Source organism: Silurus aristotelis (genome assembly GCF_946808225.1).
Source record: "Silurus aristotelis genome assembly, chromosome: 12".
Classification (NCBI taxonomy): domain Eukaryota; kingdom Metazoa; phylum Chordata; class Actinopteri; order Siluriformes; family Siluridae; genus Silurus; species Silurus aristotelis.
Window position 1 is genome coordinate 26,107,338 of NC_139585.1, and position 25,738 is coordinate 26,133,075.

Consider the following 25,738-nt stretch of genomic DNA (forward strand, 5'->3'; position numbering starts at 1 on the left):
GATTTCAAATCTCATAAACCTATACAGTGGGTACGGAAAGTATTCAGACCCCCTTACATTTTTCACTTTTTGTTATATTGCAGCCATTTGCTAAAATCATTTAGGTTCATTCTTCTTCCTCATGAATGTACACATAGCTCCCCATACTGACAGAAAAACACAGAATTGTTGACATTGTTGCAGATTTATTAAAAAAGAAAAACTGAAATATCACATGGTCCTAAGTATTCAGACCCTTTTCTCAGTATTTAGTAGAAGCTCCCTTTTGATCTAATACAGCCAGGAGTCTTTTTGGGAAAGATGCAACAAGTCTTTCACACCTGGATTTGGGGATCCTCCGCCATTCCTCCTTGCAGGTCCTCTCCAGTTCTGTCAGGTTGGATGGTAAACGTTGGTGGACAGCCATTTTTAGGTCTCTCCAGAGATGCTCAATTGGGTTTAAGTCAGGGCTCTGGCTGGGCCATTCAAGAACAGTCACGGAGTTGTTGTGAAGCCACTCCTTCGTTATTTTAGCTGTGTGCTTAGGGTCATTGTCTTGTTGGAAGGTAAACCTTCGTCCCAGTCTGAGGTCCAGAGCACTCTGAAGAAGGTTTTTGTCCAGGATATCCCTGTACTTGGCCGCATTCATCTTTCCCTCGATTGCAACCAGTCGTCCTGTCCCTGCAGCTGAAAAACACCCCCACAGCATGATGCTGCCACCACCATGCTTCACTGTTGGGACTGTATTGGACAGGTGATGAGCAGTGCCTGGTTTTCTCCACACATACGCTTAGAATTAAGGCCAAAAAGTTCTATTTTGGTCTCATCAGACCAGAGAATCTTATTTCTCACCATCTTGGAGTCCTTCAGGTGTTTTTTAGCAAACTCCATGCGGGCTTTCATGTGTCTTACACTGAGGAGAGGCTTTCGTCGGGCCACTCTGCCATAAAGCCCCGACTGGTGGAGGGCTGCAGTGATGGTTGACTTTCTACAACTTTCCCCCATCTCCTGACTGCATCTCTGGAGCTCAGCCACAGTGATCTTTGGGTTCTTCTTTACCTCTCTCACCAAGGCTCTTCTCCCCCGATAGCTCAGTTTGGCCGGACGGCCAGCTCTAGGAAGGGTTCTGGTCGTCCCAAACGTCTTCCATTTGAGGATTATAAAGGCCACTGTGCTCTTAGGAATCTTAAGTACAGCAGAAATCTTTTTGTAACCTTGGCCAGATCTGTGCCTTGCCACAATTCTGTCTCTGAGCTCTTCAGGCAGTTCCTTTGACCTCATGATTCTCATTTGCTCTGACATGCATTGTGCTCTGGAAGGTCTTATATAGACAGGTGTGTGGCTTTCCTAATCAAGTCTAATCAGTATAATCAAACACAGCTGGACTCAAATGAAGGTGTAGAACCATCTCAAGGATGATCAGAAGAAATGGAAAGCACCTGAGTTAAATATATGAGTGTCACAGCAAAGGGTCTGAATACTTAGGACCATGTGATATTTCAGTTTTTCTTTATCAATAAATCTGCAACAATGTCAACAATTCTGTGTTTTTCTGTCAATATGGGAAGCTGTGTGTACATTCATGAGAAAGAAGAATGAACTTAAATGATTTAAGCAAATGGCTGCAATATAACAAAGAGTGAAAAATTTAAGGGGGTCTGAATACTTTCCGTACCCACTGTATATATTCACAATAGAATGTGTGCCATATATAGCCATATGTGTTAGATACAGGATTTTATCTGTTCAACAGTGCTGGGTGTCCTTTGTTGTGTTTTATAATACGTTTTATAATGCACCAAGTGTTTTAAAATAGTGATAGGTCTAGATTGCAGGCAGGTCAGTTGAGCACCGAGACTTCTATACAACAAAGTCATGCTGTTGTAGCAGATGCAGTTAGCATTGTCTTGCTCAAATATGCAAGGCCTTCTCTTGCAAGTTTGTTGGAAGCATTTGTTTGCTTAAAAACCTTTTCAGGATCTTCCAGGCTTGCGGCACTGACGTCTAGTTTCGCTACACTCACTTGCTGTTTTGCAGCGCTAACTCCTGGGTCGGTGGCCATCCTGCCATTTTCCCTGCGCCACCAGTATTTTAAGGACAATTTAGACATTTACTCAGGGTCAGATTATTTCACCAGCCTTAAAAGTCCCTGAGGTTAGTTTTGCCATACTGCCTTAACTACTTTCTGGTTCCCAAACCTGTCTCGGATCCCTGTTCTGCACTGCCTACCTGACTTCTTAATTATACCCCAATTCATTCTGCACTTAGGCCCTCCTTCCAGTCACACCCCTTACAGAAAAATCTGGCCTTGGCTTGTGTCTCTGACAGTATAATGTAGCCCTGTCTTTTTAGATTTCATTGTATAGATCATTGTATAGTCTGCACTCTCATCACTAGTGGTTCATAAAATCACGTGTTTTAAACTCATTCACTTGAATGCTGCTTCATATTTTTGTCACTTAATATATAAACAAAGAGTAACAATGAATATAAAATAGGTTATTATTATTAAATGAACATATCTGGCTTTCATACCTTGCCAGCAGGTTCAGTGTTTACAGAATCAGAGGCAAAGTAAATGTATGCTGTTCTGTTGTAGGCCATTGTTGCTGTAGAGGTGAGCATGAAAATTGCCGATTGTAATCCGGTCTAAAAAGTTTAGAAGGTACAACAAATGATTCATGTTACACACACGTAAAAATAAAATGGTGTTAGATAATTAAAATAGTGCACATTTAACATATTGTACCTGTTCGATCCACCGAGAGCTGACATTACCAGAGATGTTGTAGAATTTCAGCTGCCTGCTAGTGAGACTTGCAGCACATTTATAGACTGCACATACGGCTATAGAGCAATTCTAAAAACCCAGAAAGTTTCCAAATACCACAAACAAATTAATTCATTATATTAATTCACTCATTAATCTTTAGTAGACAAATGATGGTTCACTGTTAGTGTTACTGTTACAGTTTTTTTGCACAATTCCAGGCAATACTCACCAACTCAGAGTTTTTTTGCAGTGCTACCACAAAATCCGTGACATTTGGCTTCTCATGTCTGTCTAGATTGCAGCCAGGAATCTAAAAAAAAACATAGCAAGAAGTTCCACCTGCACAAGAACTGAAGAGTATACTTGCTTATGTGTATTTATGAATTATATGTACCGTAATTTCCGCACTATTAAGCGCACTCATATATAATCCGCACCCACTGAATTTTACAAAGATATTTATTTTGAACATAAATAAGCCGCACCTGTCTATAAGCCGCAGGTGTCTACACTGATACTAATGAACTTTACAAAGGCTTTAACGAAAGACAGTTTCTGTTGCACGGCTTGTATCTAAACAGTAGCTCACCAAGAAAGTAATTGTTCACTGTCTTCCTCCTTCCTTTCACAATTATTTTACTTCGAGAGTTTATCTTTTGGCATCGTCGTGTGTTTAAAAATCACCGTCGGTGAAGCTTTTCTCCCGATGCCGTGCAGCTCAGAACACAGGTGAAGTGTGTTTTTTCATGCCCGGTTGTTTTCAGTGTGACGAATGATTCGCATTTTCTGTTGACAGTCAGAATGAGCTGCAGGTCAAACGTCAGGGGAACCTCATCCATATTTATGATGTGGTGCGGCCCAATTCAGTGGGAGCGCACCCGATTTGATATAAACAATTTCACTGGTTCACCTTAAACCTGTTCGGCAATTTCATTGGTCTAATGTTATGGGGTTCAGTTTTTTGGCTTGAAGCTTGTTAAACTGGAAAAAAAACAGGAAAAATCCATAAATTAGCCGCTTCATTGTTTAAGCCGCGGGGTTCAAAGCGTGGGAAAAAATTAGCGGCTTATAGTCCAGAAAATAAGGTATTTATTTTTGCATGAATTAAATTCCCATTAGGGAATTTAATAAGGGATCTTACAGTTTTTCTCAGTCACTTTGGAGCATTTCTCAGATCAGAAATGAAATTCTCAAAACTACTTGTTTACTACAACCTCTACATCATTTAGTCATTTGTGTTCATTATAAGAACATTTCTCGTTGCTTTGATCAAATTGCGAATGCTTTGGTACATCATTTAATTGATTGTGTACAAATGCCTGCTGTTTCCTAGGTAATCAGTTGTTTATGTCATGTTGATCTAAATGTATTATACTAGTTTCACCTAAATGGTCTTAACCCTCAAAACATTTAGGCATCAGTTTATTGCATAAGTCAATGAATGAAAAATGGTTAAACCAGTTGTTAAAATTTGTCAAGCTCTTCTTCTTCACAGCTCTATTGAACTTTTTTGGTAAATGTGTCTTGAATTGATGAATTGTGAAGATAAACATTGAATGTCACTAATGAAGGGATGTGTTCACTTTTAGATCAACCAATAATCAACTAATGCTCTAAAATAGGTCAAGGCTGAATCTCGTGAACCCTTGCTGTAATTGGCGAGTGTATATGTAAGTATACTTCAAGGCTTTTCTCTGTTTTGGCACTGAGGTGTTGGAATAAACTTCCCCTAGATGTTCGTACAGAGGAGTCCCTGACTATCTTCAAGCGACGATTGAAGACCTACCTCTTCCTGAAACACTTAAATTAGCAATTTTCAAGTTTGCTTTGTAGAATTCAAGAGTTATATTTATATTAAGTTTGTAATCTTGCGTACCAGTGTAGATTTATTCATTGGTAGAGACTCAAAGCACTTTTGTACGTCGCTCTGCTAAATGCTGCAAATGTAAATTTATATAAAAAGATCAAAACACAGATTTACAATTGTTGAAAATGGATAAACAACTAGGAAATGAACATGGTCGAGAGCCAAGAATAAGGATGCATGCTGGAAGGGTAAGGAGGCAAAATAGAGAAAGCTGGAAAAAGTGGTCAGAGTCATAGACACATTTCAGATGAAATTAGAGCCACTATTTTGGACCATGTTGTGGCCTCACAATGGTCGAGGCAGGTCGGAGGGTACAGCCGAATATTGGGAGATCAACTGTGTCTTCAATAATTCAAACATTTCGTAAAAGAGAACAGGTATGTAATCCACCACTGTGGAGTGAATACAACTTTTTATATGTGGATGAGGCTGGCTTCAGTCTGAACAAAAGCAGAAGACGTGGTCGAAATGCCATCGGCCATAGAGCTACTGTTGATTTGCCAGGCCAGCAGGGAGGAAATATCACTGTGTGCTGCTAAGTCAGAGCAGGGTGTGCTATCTCATATTCCCCTTATAGGCCCATACAACACACAGAATCTCCTCACCTTCTTAGAGACCCTCTATAGGGCTCTCATCCCTGATGATGAGAGGGGTCCATTTTGAGATGATTTATGTATGTGATACTTTGGGATAATGTGAGTTTCCATCATTCAAACACCATCAGGCAATGATTTCTGACACATAACAGGATGCTGATGTAATTTCTTCCACCCTATTCCTCAACCCAATTGAGGAGTTCTATTCAGCATGGAAGGTCTATGATTGCCAGCCATATACTCAGATGAACCTGCTGGCTGCCATAGATGCAGCATGTGAGGACATCACAGCAGAAGCCTGCAGAGGTTGGATAAGACATTCCAGAAGATCTTTTCCACGCTGCATTGGAAGGAATGATATCTGTTGTGATGTGGATGAAAATCTGTGGCCCGACAGACTGGGACATCAAGGGGTAGAGACAGATTGCACTGTATAGTGCGCTATGCACAGTTCTGCCTAAGAAGTGTTTCCTATGTTTACCTTTTGGAATTTTAATTTGTGTCTTTTAATTTTCTATCTATTTTTGTCAGTCAGACGTTTTTGAAGTGGAACTGCCAAATTCTTCAAGTTTGCCATTTAATTCAATTCAAGTTTGCCATTTAACGTCGGTTATCTCGATCCACATGACCAATCGCTGGCTTTTGCCACGTCACCATCTCACTACCATATTTTTGCATATATAAGACTTGTCTTATAGAAAGTTTTATATACCCCTCACCCAGGGTGCATCTCTTATACATGAAAATACGGTAGTGAGACGGCACTGTGCAGCCGCAGAAGAACTCGCAGAAGTGGCGGAAAAATCAAGCCTTACAGATGCTATGTTGGAAGTGTAGAATACTTTTCAGAGCTGTGTAAGAGTGAAATGACTCGTGAATTTAATTTTGAAACTGGTTAGCTTTTTGTAAAAACAAACTACACCCCGTACATTTTTTTTGTGATTTTGTGAGCGATCTTTGTGTTTGCAATGTTAGAGAATATAATAAAGGTTTTTATCGAGATTCGACGGTGGTTTGTATTTGTGGCAGCGGGAGCGTGGCCGAGCGTCAGTTTGTGAATGGAGGGCCAGGCCGGGAGCTGATAGACATAGGATTACATCACTGGAAGCTAATGTGGTTCTAATGATTGTTCTCTCTTTTCCAGTGATCAGAGGGGGCATTTAAGGAGGAGAGCATGGAGGTATGTGTGTGTGCTGGCCGATCAGCAGAAGGCTTTACTGCCTAGTAAGCTTGACAAATGCTTCCTGCAACCCGCGTCACTGCCTCTGCGCCGGGGCTTGCCTTTCTTCCCAGCCCTGCAAACCGAGGTGTCCAGGTCATGGGCTAGGCCTTATTCTTCCTGTCTCTTCAGTCCTAGGGTGTCACCTATATTCTAATATAGTTGGACTGAGATAGTGGTTTTATGGAGCGATGCCCCAAATAGAAGAGACGCTGGCTAGCTATCTCTCCCCAGGGGATGAGTCATCTTTCAAAGCCCCAGCACTGCTCACTAATCCCCTGAGAACCACCTCAGCATTGGTGGGCAAGGCCTATGCCTCATCGATTCAGGTCACAGGCTGTCTGCACACCATGGCTGTGCAGCAGGCCTATCATGCCAATCTGCTGTGGGAGCTAGATGTGGGAGATGTCTCGGGTGGTCAGCACGTCCATGAGCTCCATTGTGGTAGTGCTAAAGCCATTGGCAGTCCATGGCTTCCATTGTCTCTACTGAGAGACATATTTGGCTTACCATGTTTGACCTTTTTACAGGAATAAGGCTGTGCTCCTGGACACCCCACTGGTGCTGATCTGCCTGTTCTGTGACCCTGTTAATGTGGTCATTGACAGGCATTCCAGCGATTCCTCCCACGTCACCCTCGTGGGGCTGCCTGGCCCCTCTGTCCTTCGCTTTAGCTGTGCCCGTCCACACTCGGCAGGGATTGGTCAGTCAGCTCTAGGTACTGAAGGGGATTGTCTCCAGGTTATGTATGTAACCATGGTTCCCAGAGGGAATGAGATGCTGCGTCTCTATGCAACACTCCTGCATCCCTGCAGCACTTTCCTTTCCTTTTCAGAAGCTAGCACTGGTTTCACTCCTTGTGCTTTTAAGCTTCCTGATCGTGATGTCATGCGGTGACACAGCGGTTTCCATTTTACCGATTATACACGTGATTCAGAGATTGGACAATGCAGAGGTGTTCCCAAAGTGTTTCTGATGCAACGTCTCATTCCCTAAGGAAACCATGGTTACATACGTAACCTGGAGACCTTTTATCATTGTTGGGGGTATCAATAGTTCATTAGCCAAACTCTTTATATTAATTACAGTCTAAATCCATCTTAATTGTTCTTGAGTGTAACAGTATCCTCGTCTATCTTCCTCAAATTTTAAGCAGCGTATGGTTTCCAAACTGAAGAGAACCAGATTGAGAAGTATCCAGAAAGAGAACTACTGTACATGATTGCAGGATAATGACTGGTCAAATAACCATTTTTGAGTGACCAACCACAACAGCAGAAGTTAAGTCAAGTGGAATTTTCAAGCAGAAGCAGTCCATCATAATCAAATTTTTACTTAGCATAAACTTTCAAAGTTTATATTTAACATATTTAACAACAGTGTTTTCTTATGAGGAACAGTCAAACAATCCCATACTAGGTACTCCTTCACCAAAGAAGTCAGGATGAATAGTATCTTACACAGTGAAATTTTTTTCTAATTTGCTTTGGAGCGTTTTCTCAAATCATTCTTAATACTTGCAAACCAGAAAGTACATTTCTCAAAACAATTGTACAAACAGCACCACACAATAGATTGTTTGCAAAAGCCTGTACTTTTCTCAAAATCCTTAGTTCATCTCTCAAAGGTAAATATGTGTGAACAAATGTGCAAAGTAATATATTTGGGATTTTGATTGCAAGAGACCAAAAAGGATTCACACTTTTACTATACTGTACTAGTGTTCGTTCATTTCCTGGTAGTTTTGCCTTTCGCTCTGTCACCAATTACATCTTTTTCTCAGTTGCTTTGGAGCATTTCTCAAATCATTCCTTAATATTTGAAAACCAGTCAGTGCATTCTCAAAATAATTTGTACCAACAGCACAATACATTGGATTTCTTGCAGAAGCCTGTACTTTTCTCAAAATCCTTAGTTTATCTCTCAAAAGTAAGTATTTGTGTCAGTGCACATGTCATTCCAGCCAGAATGAAAAATTCATTTGTCATTGTTCACAAACAAGATCAAAATAGAATTTCATTTATGAGAAACATTCCAGTCCAACTAATGATATATTTTAACAAATAATCTAATATTTGTGCTAATATTTTTTTTTTATATATATATATATAATATCAGTCTACAGTACCTGCACAGTATTAGTCCAGATGTCCTTATCTCCTAATTTTACAGGCACTCGGATGAAAATGTCCACGTTCAAATCCCTAAGGTAATTTTCCACCTGAGAGGAAATGAGGTTGTCATTACCGCACTGTAATCCTTTCCAGATAGTAGCATATCAGATGTTTCCTTGTATTTTTTAATAATACCTTCAATATTTGTTGGATTGGTTTCTGGAGGTCACTTTTCCCTGCGGTAAAGTTTATGTGGATGGTGGAATTCTGGTGCCTTGACAAGAGATTGTAAAAAAAAAAAAAAAAAAGATGTATGAATATTTGAGTCTACTCTTACCATATTACAATATTTTTTACATTTACTGAAATAAGAATATGGCAAACCTTTGTAACATTTATAACTATACATATCTATTTAAGCTAGAAATCAGTAAATTTACTGACCTGATCAGAGCGACATAGATGGCATATTTAACATCAATGGACTTGTCTTTGGACAATTCATTGTCCCGTTCATGCTCGTCATTGTCACTGGAAATTACAGGATATTTGTGTCAGTTGTTAAATAATTGTTATTTGTTGTAAATAATATTAACAGTTTTAATACAATACTATTGATGCAATTAGCGGTGGTGTGAAGAAAATGTGATTGTTATCGTACTTATATATATATATGAAATACTAAGTCATAATCTCTTTTTCTTTGTAAATGCAATGCGCTTCCGTAAGTATGCTAAATATACCCATATTCAAGAAAAACAAAAAATTGTCCAAGATTTCAAAGGCAGACTGCAATCACAGCAGGAAATGTTAAGTTAAGCTCCAGCCAAAAATTTAATAAATCATTAGCCAGCAACTTAGACAGTGTTTAAGATTTTGGCCCCTTATGCTATTGAGTTTGACATTGGGTGGAAATTACTCCATGTTACGTGTGTAACCCTGGTATCCTGAGGAAATGATAATAATCATTGAACATTTAAAGTTTCCCTTCAAAAACTCGACCTGCATAAACAACGCTTTGGGAATGCTTTCGTGTTGTCCACGCTCTGAATCACGTGTGTCATCTGTCCAATGAAAAAGCCGGCGTCACGGACGGGGTGACATCACGACCAGGAAGCTATAAAAGCACAAGGGGTGAAGCTGGTGATAGTTTCTGAAAGGGAAGGAAGCCCTGCAGTGTGGCCTGGAGAAGTAGCATCTCATTCCCTCAGGGAACCAGGGTTAAATACGTAACCTGGAGATGTTTCCTTTCAGGAACTTGAGCTGCATCAACAACGCTTTGGGAATGAGAGTCCAATATCACCTGACTGCCCCGTGATTGCCCTGCCAGGGGGCATGATACGCTGAAATGGCAGATGCACAGATTTTAAGGGTGAATAGATGTTGCGAGGTACAGTGATGGTGAACAGAAGCAAACTGTAGTCCTGAGTCAGTGTAACAGACTGTTGGCAAAAACTACAGTCCAAATCTATCGGTGAACTATTCTGCCCCCTGACTGAGAGAGAAGATTCCTCCTGAGAGGAATCTCCCAGGGAGTGTAATAGCAACTAGCCCTAGAGGGGGTGGAGGTGTAAGGGAGAACCATAGGGGACAGTGCAATGTCTCTCGAACAAGTCTACTTTAGCCCTGCCGAATCTCCCAAAGATCTGCTCCACCACATGCGGGTTACACTGACCTCAAGGAGAGCAGCTTTCCCCTGGGCCCACAGAAGGGTATGGTATGGTGGTTGATTTAAGAGACCACAGAGGTGTTGTCCAAATAGACCAACACATGTTGACCTCTAAAGTCTGATAAGAAATGCTTTAAGGCTAGAAGCATGGCCAGCATCTCTAGGCAATTAATGTACCACAGCAGATGGGGCCCTCCCCACAGACCTTGGGCGGAGCTCATGGCCACTTCCCAACCTGTGAGGGAAGCATCCGTCATTAGCGTTACACAATGACCCAGAACTACCAACATGGGGCCCTGAGATAGGAACCCAGGATCTCTCCAGACATCTAAGGCATGTAGGGTTTGCCACATAACCTTGATTGTATGGAGCACATTGCTTCTCTGAGAGAACCCTTAGGTTCCCACTGAAGGAGTCTCATGTGTACAAGGCCAAATGGAACCACAATCTCTAAAACTCCTTGACAGTAAGGGACTGTACTCCTCTGACCCTCCTGACGGCCATTTGGTAGTTCTCTGCAATGGAGAAAGCATACTCTTTTTGCTGTTTAGCAGTAGCCCCAGTCTCTTCAAGTGAATGAGAACAACATTTCTGCTAAGTGCTCTTATTGAGCTAATATCAAACAATCTTAAATACAGTTTAAGATGCAGATGCCCGGAAGTCTCAGGGGGACCAGAGCTGCATTTACACACTTTGTGAAGGTGCAGGGTGAAAGGGCAAGACCAAATGGAAGGACCCAGTATTGTTAAGCTTCGGCCCCGAAAGCGAACCTCAGAAAGTTGTCTGAACGTTTCCTGAGAGAAGGAAGCATGGATACATGAAAATATGCATCCTTCAGATCTATTGTGACAAAACAGTCCTCAGATCTGATTTGAGACACAACCTGCTTGAGGGTCAGCATCTTGAACCTGAGCCTCATTATTGAGTGGTTCAGCTAACATAGATCTAGAATAGGATGCTACCTCCCCGTCCTTTTTGGGAACTATATAGTACCAGGTGTAAAACCCGGAAGGGACCACAACTATGGCCTTCTTCCTCAAGATAGTGTCTACCTCTTGTTCCATGACCAGAGCCTGCTTGGGTCCCATCAATGTAGGATGCACCTCATCGAATCATGGTGGATGAGACCAAAACTAAATCGTAAAACCTATGTCTACAGTACGCAGGCCCAGATGTGTGCTCGCTGGAGCTGGCTGTGCCCTGAAGCACTGATCATAGCAGGGTTAACGAACCAGGTCCCTGGGGGTGCCGGGGTGGGGCGGGAACCATGTGATGATGTGCACTATGCCCTTTCCTGGCGGAATCCCCAGAGCCTCCCACATCAGGACTTCTTGGCTGAAGCCCTCTCATTGAAAAAAAAGATCCTCAGATCTGTCATCTCACATGGCTTCAGCCCATAGGATCTCTAGCAGGGGGAGTGCGAGTTGCAACACTCTGTCTTTGAACCTCCCAGTGAAGGGAGGTCTTGGGTTGTTCCTGGGACTGCACCTGCTAAGCAGCCCCATGAGAGTGATGTTGTGAGCAACCGCTGGAATGCTGGCGACTATTTCTTGGCCTCTTGAAACCTCTCGACAACCGTATTTATGGAATCGCCTAGGAGGCCACTAGTGGGGCGTCGAGCAGCACGGCCCTGTCCCTGTCAGAAAGATCCAATAGGGTGAGCCATGCCTCTCGGTGGAGACTAGGATGGCCAAAGAACAGCCAAAGCCCACAACCGTCTTTTTTTGTGGCCCTACGAGCCTGGACTTCCTGGCTGCCTGAGATGCCCCCCACATCTAGCTCTCACAGCAGGTCAGTCTGATACTCCTGTACCACCGCCATGGTGTGCAGGCATGCAGCATCTCTTCAACTCAAGGCACCACCCTGTAACCACACTCTTTTAGTCCACATATGTTGGAGTACAATGAAGACACCTCAGTCTGCAAGTCCGGAAAGAACGGCATACCCGGACGTGGATGTTGTTAGGTAGGTCTCAGAAAACGCTAGTCAAATTTACTGGACGGAGCAGCTTTCTGCTCATTGGCCCGCCAAACTTATTATAACTTAGCCACAGCATGAGTCACAACCACTATAACCTCCTTGAACTGAACCTGCAAGTGAGGCAGGAGAAAGGGACAAGCCCGTCTCGAAACCCTCTACCAGTTTCCTTTATGTTGGATGTCTAAATATTAAGACATTTTTTTAAATAAATAATAATTAATAATTTATCATTAATATTAATGTGCACAAGTAGGGTGCATAATCAGGTATAAAGAGGTGCATTGTGACTTTTTTTTACAAATATGAACTATCAAAATAGATAAATCCATTCTGAACAAACAAACAAAAAATCTAAACTAAAAAATGTAATTGTGAAATAAATCTTGTATTTGGAATGTTTCTCATTAGACATTAGAGATGTCCTGTATTTTAAGACACCAATGCAATCCATCAAGTGAAATGTACTGGTTAATATATAAGAACAAACCTGGAAGCAGTTGCATTGATCGTGATTTTTCCTTCGAAGTTACTGTCTTTGTTTATGTTATACGTAACATCAAATACAGCCTACAGAGGTGATACAGGAAGTGAGAGATCGCATAATTTTTCAAAAGATACCACAAAGAAAAAAGATTATCTTAAACCTAATATCTAAATTTAGAAATGTATTAATGTATTAAACAACCTTGACTTGTTTCTAAATTGTACAATCCCAATTCAAAAAAAGTTGGGACAATATGTGAAATTTGCTAATCTTATAAATCCATATTCTATTCACAATAAAACAAACAAACAAAAAAAAAAAAAACATATCAAATGTCTAAACTGAGAATATGAATCATTTTGAGGAAAAAAAATAAGGTTGCAACAGGACCTGTTGTCATTTACCCTATAATGTTTGACCTGTTATAGGTTACAGTTTAACCTTTACCAGTCTAATTTTAATAACACTCACTTTTTGTAGATTTTTGTTGCATCATCCCAATTTTCTAACGAAGTTAAAGCAATAAAATTCAAGATGACCTTATTTATTTCTTACAATGGAACATTTATCTTATAATGGTTCATTTCTACATTTTAATTTACATTTTATTTACATTTTACACAGCATTCCAACTTTTTGTAATTGGGGTTGCATTATTTATCCATCCAATAATCCCAAACTTACACTACTTACACTCATCTATGTCTTAGACAAATCCTGAAACTCATAACTACTATTTACCTTATTACCTTTAATCAGAATTTTAATAAGAAACTTTATTTGGACTCACCAAATCATTTTTTTTGAAGATGGGTTTACTGATGTAACAAATAGTCTCCCCCAAGACAGCTTTTTCTTCACTGTCCACAGATACACACTCCAATCTGCCCTGCTCAGAGAGAAACCAACATAGACATCTTTTTTCATTTGCTACTCAGTGTCCAGTCTAAACATTTATCCATCCATCCATGAAATCATCTTCTATCCCACTTATTCTATACATGGTTTATAAAAAGGTCTGGACTCTCATAGACTTAAGAGGACAAATTGTTTTTGAAAGCTACTTTTATATAATCCTTAATGGCACATTCAAAGATCAGTATAAATACTTTGGGTTTTTTCAGGTTTTTATATTATCTGGAGAAATAATGCACTGTGTTATTTTTAGTTTACTGTATTATATACTGTTCCTTGCCTTTTGTATAATTTATGCTTTTTGAATATTATTCAGCTGATGAATGGTTTGTTTTGCAAAGTTATGTATACTTTTACTCAAGTATGATTTTCATATACTTTTTACACCTCTGTAGATTAGACGTGTGTGTGTGTGTGTGTGTGTGTGTGTGTGTGTGTGTGTGTGTGTGTGTGTGTGTGTGTGTGCATTTATAGTTATGTCCTTCAATACAGGCAAATCTAAACACGGAATGATACCTGCTGCACCATGTGTGCAATTTTGATAATCATGCCTAATTATACAGATATTCTCCAACTCCACTATAAATAAGTCCCAAAACATATCATTCTGTACTTCAGACACTTGCCTGTTTAGTGGTGAATCGTCTGAAGGAAAGTCCGAATGGGTATTTGAGAACAACTCGACTGTTATAGGAGTTTTCCCCTCTGTTCTGTATGAAAACTGTCACATTCATCTCCTGCATTATTCCAACCTGTATAACTGAGTGTCTGAAAAAGTAAAAGGAAAAAATGAAACACAATGTAAAAACCGACACGTCAGGATTCTGATGAGTTTTTCTGCTAATCATTTAGGCCAATGTTTTCCCTTTATTGGTTTTCCCAAATCATCTTACCCAGAAAAGTTAAAATCCACTTTGAGATTATCGATGCAGACATTATCGGTTCCACAGTTTATTTCAAAATCCAGCTGAGAAAATAGTTCACAAAGTGATGTCATGTGCACAGTCTAACGTTTCCATTATCCATATAAAAAACTACAAAAAAAAACAGAACTGATATAACATGTACATATATTTTAATGTGCAAATAAACGTGATGTGTAATTATCGACAATGCTTTTGACACATTTTAAAGTAATAATAAGAAAATAAGAAAAAAATTTATACTGCTTCAGTTCTAATCTGAAAATCTGTACATTATAACAACTTACGTTATAATCTGAGGTGTACTTTACAGTAGGAGGGAGCATCGGACGTAAATTGCCTAATCTTCGACTGGGGAGACCCTCAAATGTATACACTAACTCATTAATTATTGGGTTTAGTGCATCATTAGGGCAGGCCTGTAAAAGAACAAGGAAACAAAAAGATTGAATGACAAAGTGAAAATATTTACAATATGAAGATATGCCCTTATGAACATGAGTAGAAAACTGATTTCCTTTTGTTTTTGTAGTAGAGCAAAACATAAGAAACTACTATAAATTACACAGCAAATATTGTAGAACTCTGGGGAAGATGTAGAATGATCTAAAAGTAAAAATTTTGGACAAATATAAATGTAATTTTTTGCTGTCAGAGACTCAAAATGTTACAATTTACTGCTTCCCCAGATCATAATAATAATTTATTAATCCTTTATAATTTTCATGTTAACACAAAAATGAAGAATATACTTATCAATATACAGTGGGTGCAATGTAATAATAAATATAGGAGCAATTTAATAACATTTGTATTTTATTTTAGATTAAATGTGTGCACATAAATACACTTTAATAAAGTATTTAAAAGGAGCATTTCAAATACCTCTATAAAAAAATTATGTTCATCGCACTTTTCCTGCAGCGACACAGATATCATGCGAGAGAGATCACGGATTTTGTCCGAAAAGTAGGCCCGGTAGCTTTGTCGTTTGGCATCAAGTTTTATAGTATAGTTTATATTTGCATTTAAATCTAAATAAAGAGAAATAACAACAATCATACATTTTCTGAAGACAAACATACCTTGTTATTTTGTTGGTGCAGCCATTGGCTATTGCATTAAATAGATATAAGAATAGACATGAAAACCTGATTGGGGATCATTTTTTAATCTATCCATGGTGAAACACAATTTTAGGGTGTTTTTCAAAGGACTGGTACAGTCAGTGTCTCTGGTGGGGATTTTGGACGGGCTGTAGGTTAGGGTGTTCATCAAATCCACGATGGGTCTCGATCTGAGCAAAACAACATACAATAGAAATAAAACATTGAACAAAGCATTTTAACTTATTGTGTTGCAATACTAAATCTAAAATGGACTTCATTGGGATTTTGAGCTACGTCATTGACAAAATCGACACAAAACAAACAAAATATTTAGACTAAGATCTAAAATCAAACTGATTTATAAATAGAGGTTCTGTCCTAGTGCCGGGATGAAACTGTGCAGTTTTGCCTACAATTTGATAGTCTGATACAAATAAAAAAAATACTTAATGATTCCTATAATCTGAGGTTAAAATCTGTAGTCTTTAATCACTGGTTTGTAAACTGACAGCCAATGAATGGCCATTGTGCAATTTTCTTTTTCTCCGTTTTCTGTTTGCTGCTTGCTATCATTAGTGAGAGAACGCAGGTCTGAACGCGTCACGGATTTATGACGTGAAAATTCGTACAAGTCTTTTTCTTGTGTGTGTCAGTTTTTGACATTATAATAACTGAGATCCTACAGTGTGAGATAGAGATCATGCTCGCTCAGTCTGACAAGCAGCAATCACAAAGGACTATTAAAAATCACAGTGTGCACCCGGCATGACACGATGCCTACAAGAAAACCATTTCTGGTCAACGGCTTCAAAAAGGTCATATGGTCACATACACAATGAAACAGTTCACAAAAAAAAAAAAAAACATGAATGTGTAAGAATTATTGTGAGAATTTGGGGATTTTACAAAGAACCATGAGCAAACATACACTATATTTCCAAAAATATTGGGTCACCTGGTCATAATATGATATTTGATTTTTGAGCATTGCATTGCACATTTAATCCCAATTTGCTCTTATAATTTCCTCCACTCGTCTGGGAAAATGTTTCACTAAATTTTTAAAAGTGTGCTTAAGGATATTTGTGTTCATCAGCCACAAGGGTGTTACGAAAGCCAGGTACTGATGTAGGTGAGGAGACCTGGGGTGCAATCAGCATTCACATTCATCCCAAAGGTGTTCAGTAGGGATGAGATCAGAGCTCTATAGCAGGCCACTCAAGATCTTCCTCTCCACAGCATGTAAACCATATCTTCAAGGAGCTCACTTGCACAGGGGTATTGTCATGCTGGAACAGGTTTGGGTTTCCAAGTTTAAATTAATGCAAAATTGTATTATAGCGCCATCTAATTTATATATTGTATTTATATATTGTGTTGTGTATATACTTGTAATATAATAGTATGTCTTATTCATCTATTCTTTTATATATTTGCATTTATTTTTTAAATTTTTTTTTTCATGCTGCTGTAATAAAGAAATTTCCCCACTGTGGAACGAATAAAGGTTTATCTTATCTATTATCTTATCTTAAAGACGTCAGATGCGCTATAGAGATAGCAGAAAAGGTCAGGTGACCCAACATTTAAAAACAATTTTGTAAATCCAGCTTATAGACACATATCCATGAAGACCTGCATTCGTACTTGCATCTAATTGTGGTTCTACCACATATTGACACAAAGAGGTGACTATGAATGTCTTAAAAAAATATTTTTTTTGAGAAAATAAATAAATATATATTATATATTATATGTACGTTATGACTACACAGCTATATATATATATATATATATATATATATATATATATATATATATATATATATATATATATATATATATATATATATATATATAAAAGCAAAATAAAGGAAAATTGATGATACAAATCCCATTTAAGTCCATGTCAATATGCAAATATTCCAGAAATTTCTGTTACTTCATTCACATAGTACCACATTGTAACATTTACTTAGCTTATGAGGCTTATGAGACTCTATGGGTGATCTATAATCTGTATATATATATATATATATATATATATATATATATATATATATATATATATATATATATATATATATATATATACAGTATATGCTACACAGCTGTTGCTAATATTTATTGTTATTAACTCTCTAATCAGTCGACTACGAGTGTTGCTGATAGACTTGTGCTTAGAAAATCGTTTTTGTTTTGCAGCATGTTTTTAAACCTATTAGTAAAAACTGCTGCTGCTGCTGATAATCTCGCACCAGCATCACGCGAAGGCAATGTCTGATGCAGTAACATGCACTGGCACCATCCCAATGCGGCGTGGCGATGTAGCCTACAGCAGGTTCTGGTCGCTGAACTGCTGGATGTCCGAGTGGTGCTCCAAAAACAATGTGGGCATCAATAATAATTGGAGCATTTTTAAAGGCAAGGCTGGCCTGTTAGGGCGGGACGGTATCCATCCCACTCGGGAAGGTGCTGCTCTCATTTCTTGTAGTATAGGTAATAGTCTCAGAACAGCACTAGTTAACAAGTGACTGTCTAGAGCCAAGGCCAGGGAGCAGACAGACAGGCTAAACCGACCGTCTGCTAGCTGCACAGAGTCGTCACTCAGGATCCACCAAATTAAAACTGTGTCTGTCCCCCGAGCGTAACCAAAATATAGGAAGTCTCAGAAAGTCTGTTTTAGTAACCTGATTAACATTAAATTAAATAGGACTGAATGCACAGCCAGCACCTCTGATCTAAAGATATGATTGCTGAATATTACGTCAAAAGTGCTTACTATAAACGAAATTATTACCGACCAGGAGTTTAAAATAATGTGTTGGACAGAAATGTGGATTAAACCGAATGAATATGTAGCATTAAATGAAGCGAGTCCTCCTGGGTATAGTTACATACACCAACCCCGTCTAAATGGCAGAGGAGGCCTAGTTGCAGCTATTTATAATAATATTCTAAGCATCACACAAAAGACTAAACACAAATGTAAAACATTTGAAGTTCTTTACACCAACATAAAATACTCAGTGTCCAAAAGCGGGTCCAGTCAGTCAATTCCACTAATTATTATTTATAGACCCCCAGGGCCCTACTCTGATTTTCTCATAGAATTTGCAGATTTCATCACAAATTTAGCTACTTCTTTAGACAAAGCATTACTTGTTGGTGACTTTAATATTAATTTTGATAATCAGGAAGACTCCTTAAGAGCAGCTGTTGTGTCCATTCTAGATTCAGTTGGAATTAATCAGAATGTTATAGGACCCACTCATAGTGGTGGACATACTCGTGATTTGTTGTTAACATTTGGATTAAAAATAAAAATCTTAGTCATAATTCCACATTATCTCATCTCTTTTAAAATCTTCCTCAGTCATTGCATTTCTACCTCACCACGTTACCGTGTTAAGCATACTTTCACGTCAGCTACAGCAGCGCATTTGATCAATAATCTTCCAGAAATTACGATATTAAATAGATCTTCGTCTGACTCCGCAGAGTTTGACTGGGCCACTGAACACCTAGAATCAACGTTACTTTATACTCTAGATGATGTAGCTCCCCTTAAGACCAACATGATCAGGGAGAAAAAATTAGCACAGTGGTAAAATGATCATACACGCACCTTAAAACAGACCACTCGAAAATTAGAACGTAAATGGCGTCAAACAAAATTAACAGTATTTCAAATAGCATGGAAGGAGAGCCTCCTAATTTATAGAAAATATCTTAGTGCTGCTAGATCAGCATATTTCTCCACCCTCATAGACAATAACAAGCATAATCCTAGATTTCTATTCAGCACGGTGGCAAAATTAGCAGGGAATAAAAGCACTGCACTCACATGCACACCATCATTAGGTAGTAATGATTTCATGAACTTTTTAATAATAAAGTTGAAAACATCAGGCAAGAAATCCTAATATATATATATATTAATTATAATAATAATAATTATTATATTAATATAAATCCAAATTATTTTACAAGTAACCCTGTAGACAGCAGTGTAATTATAACAGACAATCAATTACAAAGCTTCACTCCTATTCATGAGAATGACTTAATTTTATTAATTTCCTCATCAAAATCATCATCCTGCATTCTCGATCCCTTGCCTACAAGTTTCCTCGAACAGATAATTCCAGAGGTAATTTAACCTGTTTTTAAAAAATAATAAACTCTTCCATTAGCACTGGCAGTTATCAATCCTCTAATTAAGAAACCTGACCTTGACCAATGTCAGCTGTCCAACTACAGGCCAATATGAAATCTCCCCTTTATAGCCAAAATTTCAGAAAAGGTTGTAGCACAGCAGTTATGGTCACATATCTGACTTAGGCACACTGCTTTTCTCTTTATATATGCTGCCTCTTGGTGAAATTATACATAAACATGATATTCGCTTCCATTGCTATGCTGATGATACACAGTTGTAGATTTCAGCCAAGCCAGATGAGAGAGATCAGCTTAACAATGTTGAGAAGTGTGTAAAGGACATTAGACAGTGGATGCTTGATAACTTTCTTCTGCTCAACACATATAAGACGGAAGCACTTTTACTAGGACCACATGCAGCTAGAAGCAAACTTTCCGATTACGTAGCATCTCTGGATGGTGTTTCTGTTTCAGCGTGTACGGCTGTCAAAGACCTTGGTGTGATTATTGACCCGAGTCTTTCCTTTGAGGCTCACGTGAATAATATCACCAGGATCGCCTTTTTTCACCTTAAATATTGGTAGAATTAGAAATATGATGTTGTTACAGGATGCAGAAAAACTAGTTCATGCTTTTGTTACTTCTAGATTAGACTACTGTAATGCTTTACTGTCTGGGTGTGCGAGTAGGTGCATAAATAAGCTTCAGTTAGTTCAGAATGCAGCAGCAAGGGTCCTCACTAGATCTAGGAAATATAAGCACATCACTGCTGTTTTAATCAGTCTACACTGCTCCCAATCCATCCTCACATTGATTATAAAATACTACTACTGACATATAAAGCACTTAAAGGTCTCGCACCGCAGTATCTCAGTGAACTTCTTTTCCAGTATGATCCTCAACGCCTACTTAGATCAAAAGGTGCAGGCTATTTGTTGGTTCCTCAAATAAAAAAGACTACAGCAGGGGGCTTTTTTTTTTTTTTTTATATAAAGCCCACAGTTATAGAACAGCCTTCCAATCAGTGTTCGGGACTCAGACACAGTCTCAGTGTTCAAGTCGAGGTTGAAAACATATTCATTTAGTCAAGCCTTTGGTCAGTAGATTTTTTCTTAGGTAAAGAAGCAGATCTGGAGGGAACATGGATATAGAGTGTTTGGTGAGCTGGGATATTTGTATGCTGTCGTCCCCTCACATTCACACGTTCACTCAGGTTCGTTGACGGTAGTGTGGTGGGTCGTCTCTTATCCCAGAGATCCCTCATGTCTGTGTTGCCTTCTGGTTCTCCCTTTTAGTTATGCTGCCATAGCGAGTCTTGCCAGAGTCCAAACTGCACAGTGATATTAACTTTCATACAACAATAAGGACACTTAATAATCCATATCCTTCTCCTTCTGTCACCCCTCTTCTCTCTCTCTCTCTCTCTCTCTCTCTCTCTCTCTCTCTCTCGTTCTCTCGTTCTCTCTCTCTCTCTCTCTCTCTCGGTCGAGGTAAACATGCTCCTGAGTCTCCAGTGACCACTGTTCCTGCCCCTCTCCCCTCCGTGGATCTTCCCACTTCGTCCAGGCCTGCCTCTGGATAGTGTTCTCTTCGACTGGAGGCGACTTTGTGCAGCTTAGGACGGTTTCTCATCAACACCTTGGGTGGTTCCATAAAATTCCAGAGTAAGAACGGGAGCTTTGAGGATGGATTTGGACTGTAGCTAATGTCAACAGTCTGCTTCATTGACTCAGGACTACTTTTTGCTTCTGATCATCATCACTGTACCCCGCAACATCGTATATCTGCTACAAATAGACATTAGGTGCAACCCAGATGAGGATGGGTTCCCTCATGAGTCTGGATCGTTTTTAAAAGCGCTATACAAATAAAAATGAATTGAATTGAATTGAATCACAGCAACTATTGTAAGATCCAAAACACCAGACCTTAAAAGTGTGACTGCTCCTTTGGAACCGACAGCGAGATCTGGCAGCTGGTCTTGACTGTGGTCCAGAGAGGACTGACTCAGAGAAATACCAAAAAATTGCAGCCCGGAGCGTACAGACGAGCCACTGATTCTCTGTCAGTAGAGAGACACAAAACAGAATTAATCTCGAATGAGTGAACATAAATTCCTTTGATTGTTGTAAATTTTATAAACATTATCTGCTGAATGTAGATAACAATAAACTAGGAAAAATTAAGCAGGTAATGTGGACTTGTGGAGAGAAACATTAAATAAAACACAAGAAGATATAAAGGGACCAAAAATGCTAAATCATCTGCCACCAGTCCCTGAGTTGAGTTGTTTGGGTATATATATTTGGGTATATATATATACACAGACACACAACAGCTCAAAATAGCAGGATTGGTATTGCCCTACACCAGCTGATGCAGTACCAAAGCTTAATAAAATCAACACAGATTTATCTATTAAATTAGACACTAATGAGACACTCCTGTGAAATGCACAATCTAAGAAGGAGCATGCCAGGTTTTCATTTCCTTCACTGCAAGTTATGAGGTAAATTATGAGGCAAGTTATGAGGTGTTATCAAAAGGTTTCAAGACTAGCTCTGTTCGCAAGAAAGTATTTATTTATCTACGTTTACACACTATAACCTTAAAAATAGTCCCCTTGCACAGCAATACAGCACTGGATCTCTGTAGTGGTGTCAAAACAGTGACCTCTGAGCTAGATCTTCTCTGCAGGAGCCAAATCTGGCAAGTAGGGTGGGTGCAGAAGTGAGATCAAGCAAAATTTTCTTTGACTTCATGAAGTTGCCAAATGGTTTCGATATTTTCGGGGGTTGAGCTCCATTGTTAAATTGTCAATGACCCTTGTTTATAGCATTCTACAAATAAAAAAGGAATTAAATTGAATACTTTTATATGAATTGGCATGGTTTTATAACAAATATAATCACATGCATCCGCAATACTCTTTCTGAAACTTGTAAAAAAAACCTTAGTTGTGGACTTTTCTATGATCATCATGCACAAGTTGCGAAATGGTTTTGACATTTTCAGTGGTTGAGCTTCTTGAAGGTCTTCCTGATCTTCTGCTCATGAAGCAATTGTGCTTCTTAAAAATCCTTCAACAACTAGGTGCAGCATTATCATATGTCAAACGTATGTCATGTCAAATGTTTCTGTAGCAGATTTTCATGCAGAATTTCACATTTTCTCTTTGGTCCATGATGAAATCCCAGACGTGGTAACGCCCGTCATCAGAATAACACCAGTTAGCACCATTCAGCTTAAAACTTTTTGATGTATATATTGTATCTTACTTTTCTTTGTTGCAAAATCAATCTTAAATTAACAACAAAAGTCACACAGTCAAACTTAGTCAAGTATTCAGGGAACCTCCTTGATAACCACAGGGTGTATATGGACAACTTGGTTTTGGTGGAAGTAACAGCATTGCCACATCTTCAGTGACCACAACACAAATACAAAATATTCTGTGGTTTGCAAAATTGGTAAGTTTCGCAAGAGTTTTAGTGATTGCTATAGTGATTATAGATTGACAGTTTAGTGATATAACTATATTTGCCACTGTTGCCTTGTATTAAGATCTGCCTTTCGTTTCAGATTTGTTATGAATTAATGTTAATTGCACCTTGACTTGATTTTACACTGATCTTGGTTTCCTGTAGTGTTTATGTCAGATTGAAAACGTATTAGTTAAGTCTTTCGTGAATACGTTTCTCTTAGGTAAAGGAGCAGATCAAGAGGGATCATGGTTATGGTGAACTGGATGTAAAGATGCTGTGATCCTACCAGTCTGTGATACATTCTGGCTCTCTCTATTAGCAGCAATAGCTAGTCCAGCCATTTTTTCCCATCTCCCCATGTTAGCCCCAATGTCAATTTCAAATATATTCCAACCATTGATCAAGTTTAAACAAGCTCAGCTTTCTGTTTATTACAACACATTGTAAATAATGAAATCTGAATGACAATAGGAAGTTACCATACACTTTTTTCTGACCTGCGAATGGGTGGGGGCAATATCTTCATTTCTTCCATTAAAGATGTAGATGCTGCCCTGGCCATTGTCCTCTAGAGGAGCTCCTACCACTACATCCATCTTACCATCCCTGTTTAGATCTGCAGGGCTGGCCAACGTCATTCCAAACCTTCCTCTTTTTCCTGGAGTTCCTTTCAGTACTTGTTTATATGTTACCTGTAAAGCATGCAGAAAAATGTTTGTGTTGCTAAAGAATGTAATGTTAAGTCGTGGGTCATTTTTAAAGTAAACATGTATTACCTACAAGAGCAACAGAAACAGGTAAATAAAACCCAAGCCTACAGGAGATGCTTAGAATATTGCACCTGCCAGTTTTCTTCTAAAACTACATGATAAAACATCTAATGAAAATAATGTAGTTCACAGTAAACAAATAAACCAAGTAAAAAAATTTACATTGTTTAATTGTTTACTGCAATTTACACTCAGTTATTTATATTTGATGGGTTTTGCGGTTGCAGGGAGAAGAGGTGGAGAAGGTGGAGGAGTTCAGGTATCTGGGGTCAACATTGCAAAGTAATGGAGAGTGTTAGAGAAATGAAGAAAAGAGTGCAGGCAAGGTGGAGAGGGTAAAGAAGAGTGACAGGAGTGATTTGTGATAGAAGGGTATCTGCAAGAGTGAAAGGGAAAGTTTATAGGACTGTGATGAGACCTGGGATGTTGTATGGATTAGAGACAGTGGCATCGAGTAAAAGACAGGAGGTGGCGCTGGAGGTAGCAGAGCTGAAGATGTTGAGATTTTCGTTGGGAGTGACGAGGATGGCCAGAATTAGAAATGAGTTTATTAGAGGGACAGCGCATGTAGGTCGTTTTGGAGACAAGGTCAGGGAGGCAAGATTGAGATGGTTTGGACATGTGCAGAGGAGGGACATGGGGTATATCAGTAGGAGAATGCTGAGGATGGAGCTGCCAAGGAGGAGGAAAAGAAAAAGGCTAAGGAGGCGGTTTATAAATGTGGTGAGGGAAGACATGCAGGTAGTTGGTGTAAAAGAGGCAGATGTAGAGGACAGGGTGGTATGGAGACGGATGATCCGCTGTGGCGACCCCTAATGGGAGCAGCCGAAAGAAGAAGAAGTTTTCAAGTCTTATTGCAGCTGCATCCACAGTGATACCTTAGGGTCTCCTGCACATAAGACCATTTTAATTGTGGCTCAGAGCCAGAGGATTTCATCTTAAGGGCCAATCCCCAGAGGCAGATGAATTGCATTCTTGGAATAAGAATGTGGAGCCAGTTAGTTCTGGGAAAGATCTTATGAGGCAGGACAATGTCTCCAACTCTTCAGCTGACCTGGGTCTGGACTTAATGGCTCATAGGTGGCCCAGCCTTCATCTTCACAGAGTTCCTCCTATTGTTCTGCTCCCAGGAGCCTAATGACACTCCATGCGGAATCAGGTAACTATGCTGTACTGGTTGAGGATGTGGTTGGGACCTTTTTTTTTTCACCGCATTAGCCAGTGACATAAGTCAGAGAGGTTTTTATATGCTATGGGGCTTGCAACTGGTCAAGCTTCACGTCTAAAAGTCAGGGCTTATTCAACCAGAGGGTTGCCCACAAGTATCAGGTTTTATAGTTGGATGTTGTTCCTATTCCGGGCTCGTAAGAATGCCCCTGTGTCTGCACTGGGGGTGTGTCTTGACGTCTCTCCAGACAAAGGCATAACCTGAATATGTGTCTATTTCACATATATATGGGTTGTTAATGTACCTTAAAAACCTGGGTTCAATCCCCACTCTGACCAAGGCTTCTGTATTTACCTACTGTTCCTTATTACTTCTCGTTATCTTAATAAAGACCCTAAAATAAATTTCACCTATTGACACCATCTTCACCAAGCTCAACCTCATAAATGCTTATGACTTGATAATAATCATAAGGGAAGTGAACAAGTGGAAAACTGATTTCCAAACCCTCCCCGGCCACCTCAAG

General features: G+C 39.2%; 1 protein-coding gene and 1 long non-coding RNA gene across 4 annotated transcripts in view; one reads left to right on the forward strand and one right to left on the reverse strand.

The window, feature by feature from the left end:
- The window catches only part of LOC310734807, a 195,283-nt gene extending 178,785 nt beyond the window's left edge, over nucleotides 1-16,498 (forward strand). The window contains exon 2 of the long non-coding RNA XR_014536148.1: nucleotides 16,218-16,498. This is a non-coding gene — a long non-coding RNA (uncharacterized lncRNA). The remainder of the gene's footprint in view (nucleotides 1-16,217) is intronic.
- LOC310734703 (integrin alpha-M-like) overlaps nucleotides 1-25,738 on the reverse strand; it is a 266,739-nt gene that overhangs the window by 189,187 nt on the left and 51,814 nt on the right. For 2 of the 3 annotated variants that reach the window (XM_083557074.1, XM_083557072.1), the window contains 15 exons: nucleotides 23,772-23,966; nucleotides 21,718-21,851; nucleotides 15,671-15,816; nucleotides 15,405-15,553; nucleotides 14,807-14,938; nucleotides 14,490-14,563; nucleotides 14,223-14,364; nucleotides 13,472-13,570; nucleotides 12,685-12,764; nucleotides 8,993-9,079; nucleotides 8,744-8,822; nucleotides 8,563-8,655; nucleotides 2,982-3,062; nucleotides 2,729-2,839; nucleotides 2,515-2,628 (listed from right to left, as the gene is read on the reverse strand). The exons of the other annotated variant lie outside the window; for it this stretch is intronic. In XM_083557074.1, the coding sequence (XP_083413200.1) occupies nucleotides 2,515-2,628; nucleotides 2,729-2,839; nucleotides 2,982-3,062; nucleotides 8,563-8,655; nucleotides 8,744-8,822; nucleotides 8,993-9,079; nucleotides 12,685-12,764; nucleotides 13,472-13,570; nucleotides 14,223-14,364; nucleotides 14,490-14,563; nucleotides 14,807-14,938; nucleotides 15,405-15,553; nucleotides 15,671-15,816; nucleotides 21,718-21,851; nucleotides 23,772-23,966 (1,716 nt within the window). The remainder of the gene's footprint in view (nucleotides 1-2,514; nucleotides 2,629-2,728; nucleotides 2,840-2,981; nucleotides 3,063-8,562; nucleotides 8,656-8,743; nucleotides 8,823-8,992; nucleotides 9,080-12,684; nucleotides 12,765-13,471; nucleotides 13,571-14,222; nucleotides 14,365-14,489; nucleotides 14,564-14,806; nucleotides 14,939-15,404; nucleotides 15,554-15,670; nucleotides 15,817-21,717; nucleotides 21,852-23,771; nucleotides 23,967-25,738) is intronic. 3 annotated transcript variants of the gene reach the window in all.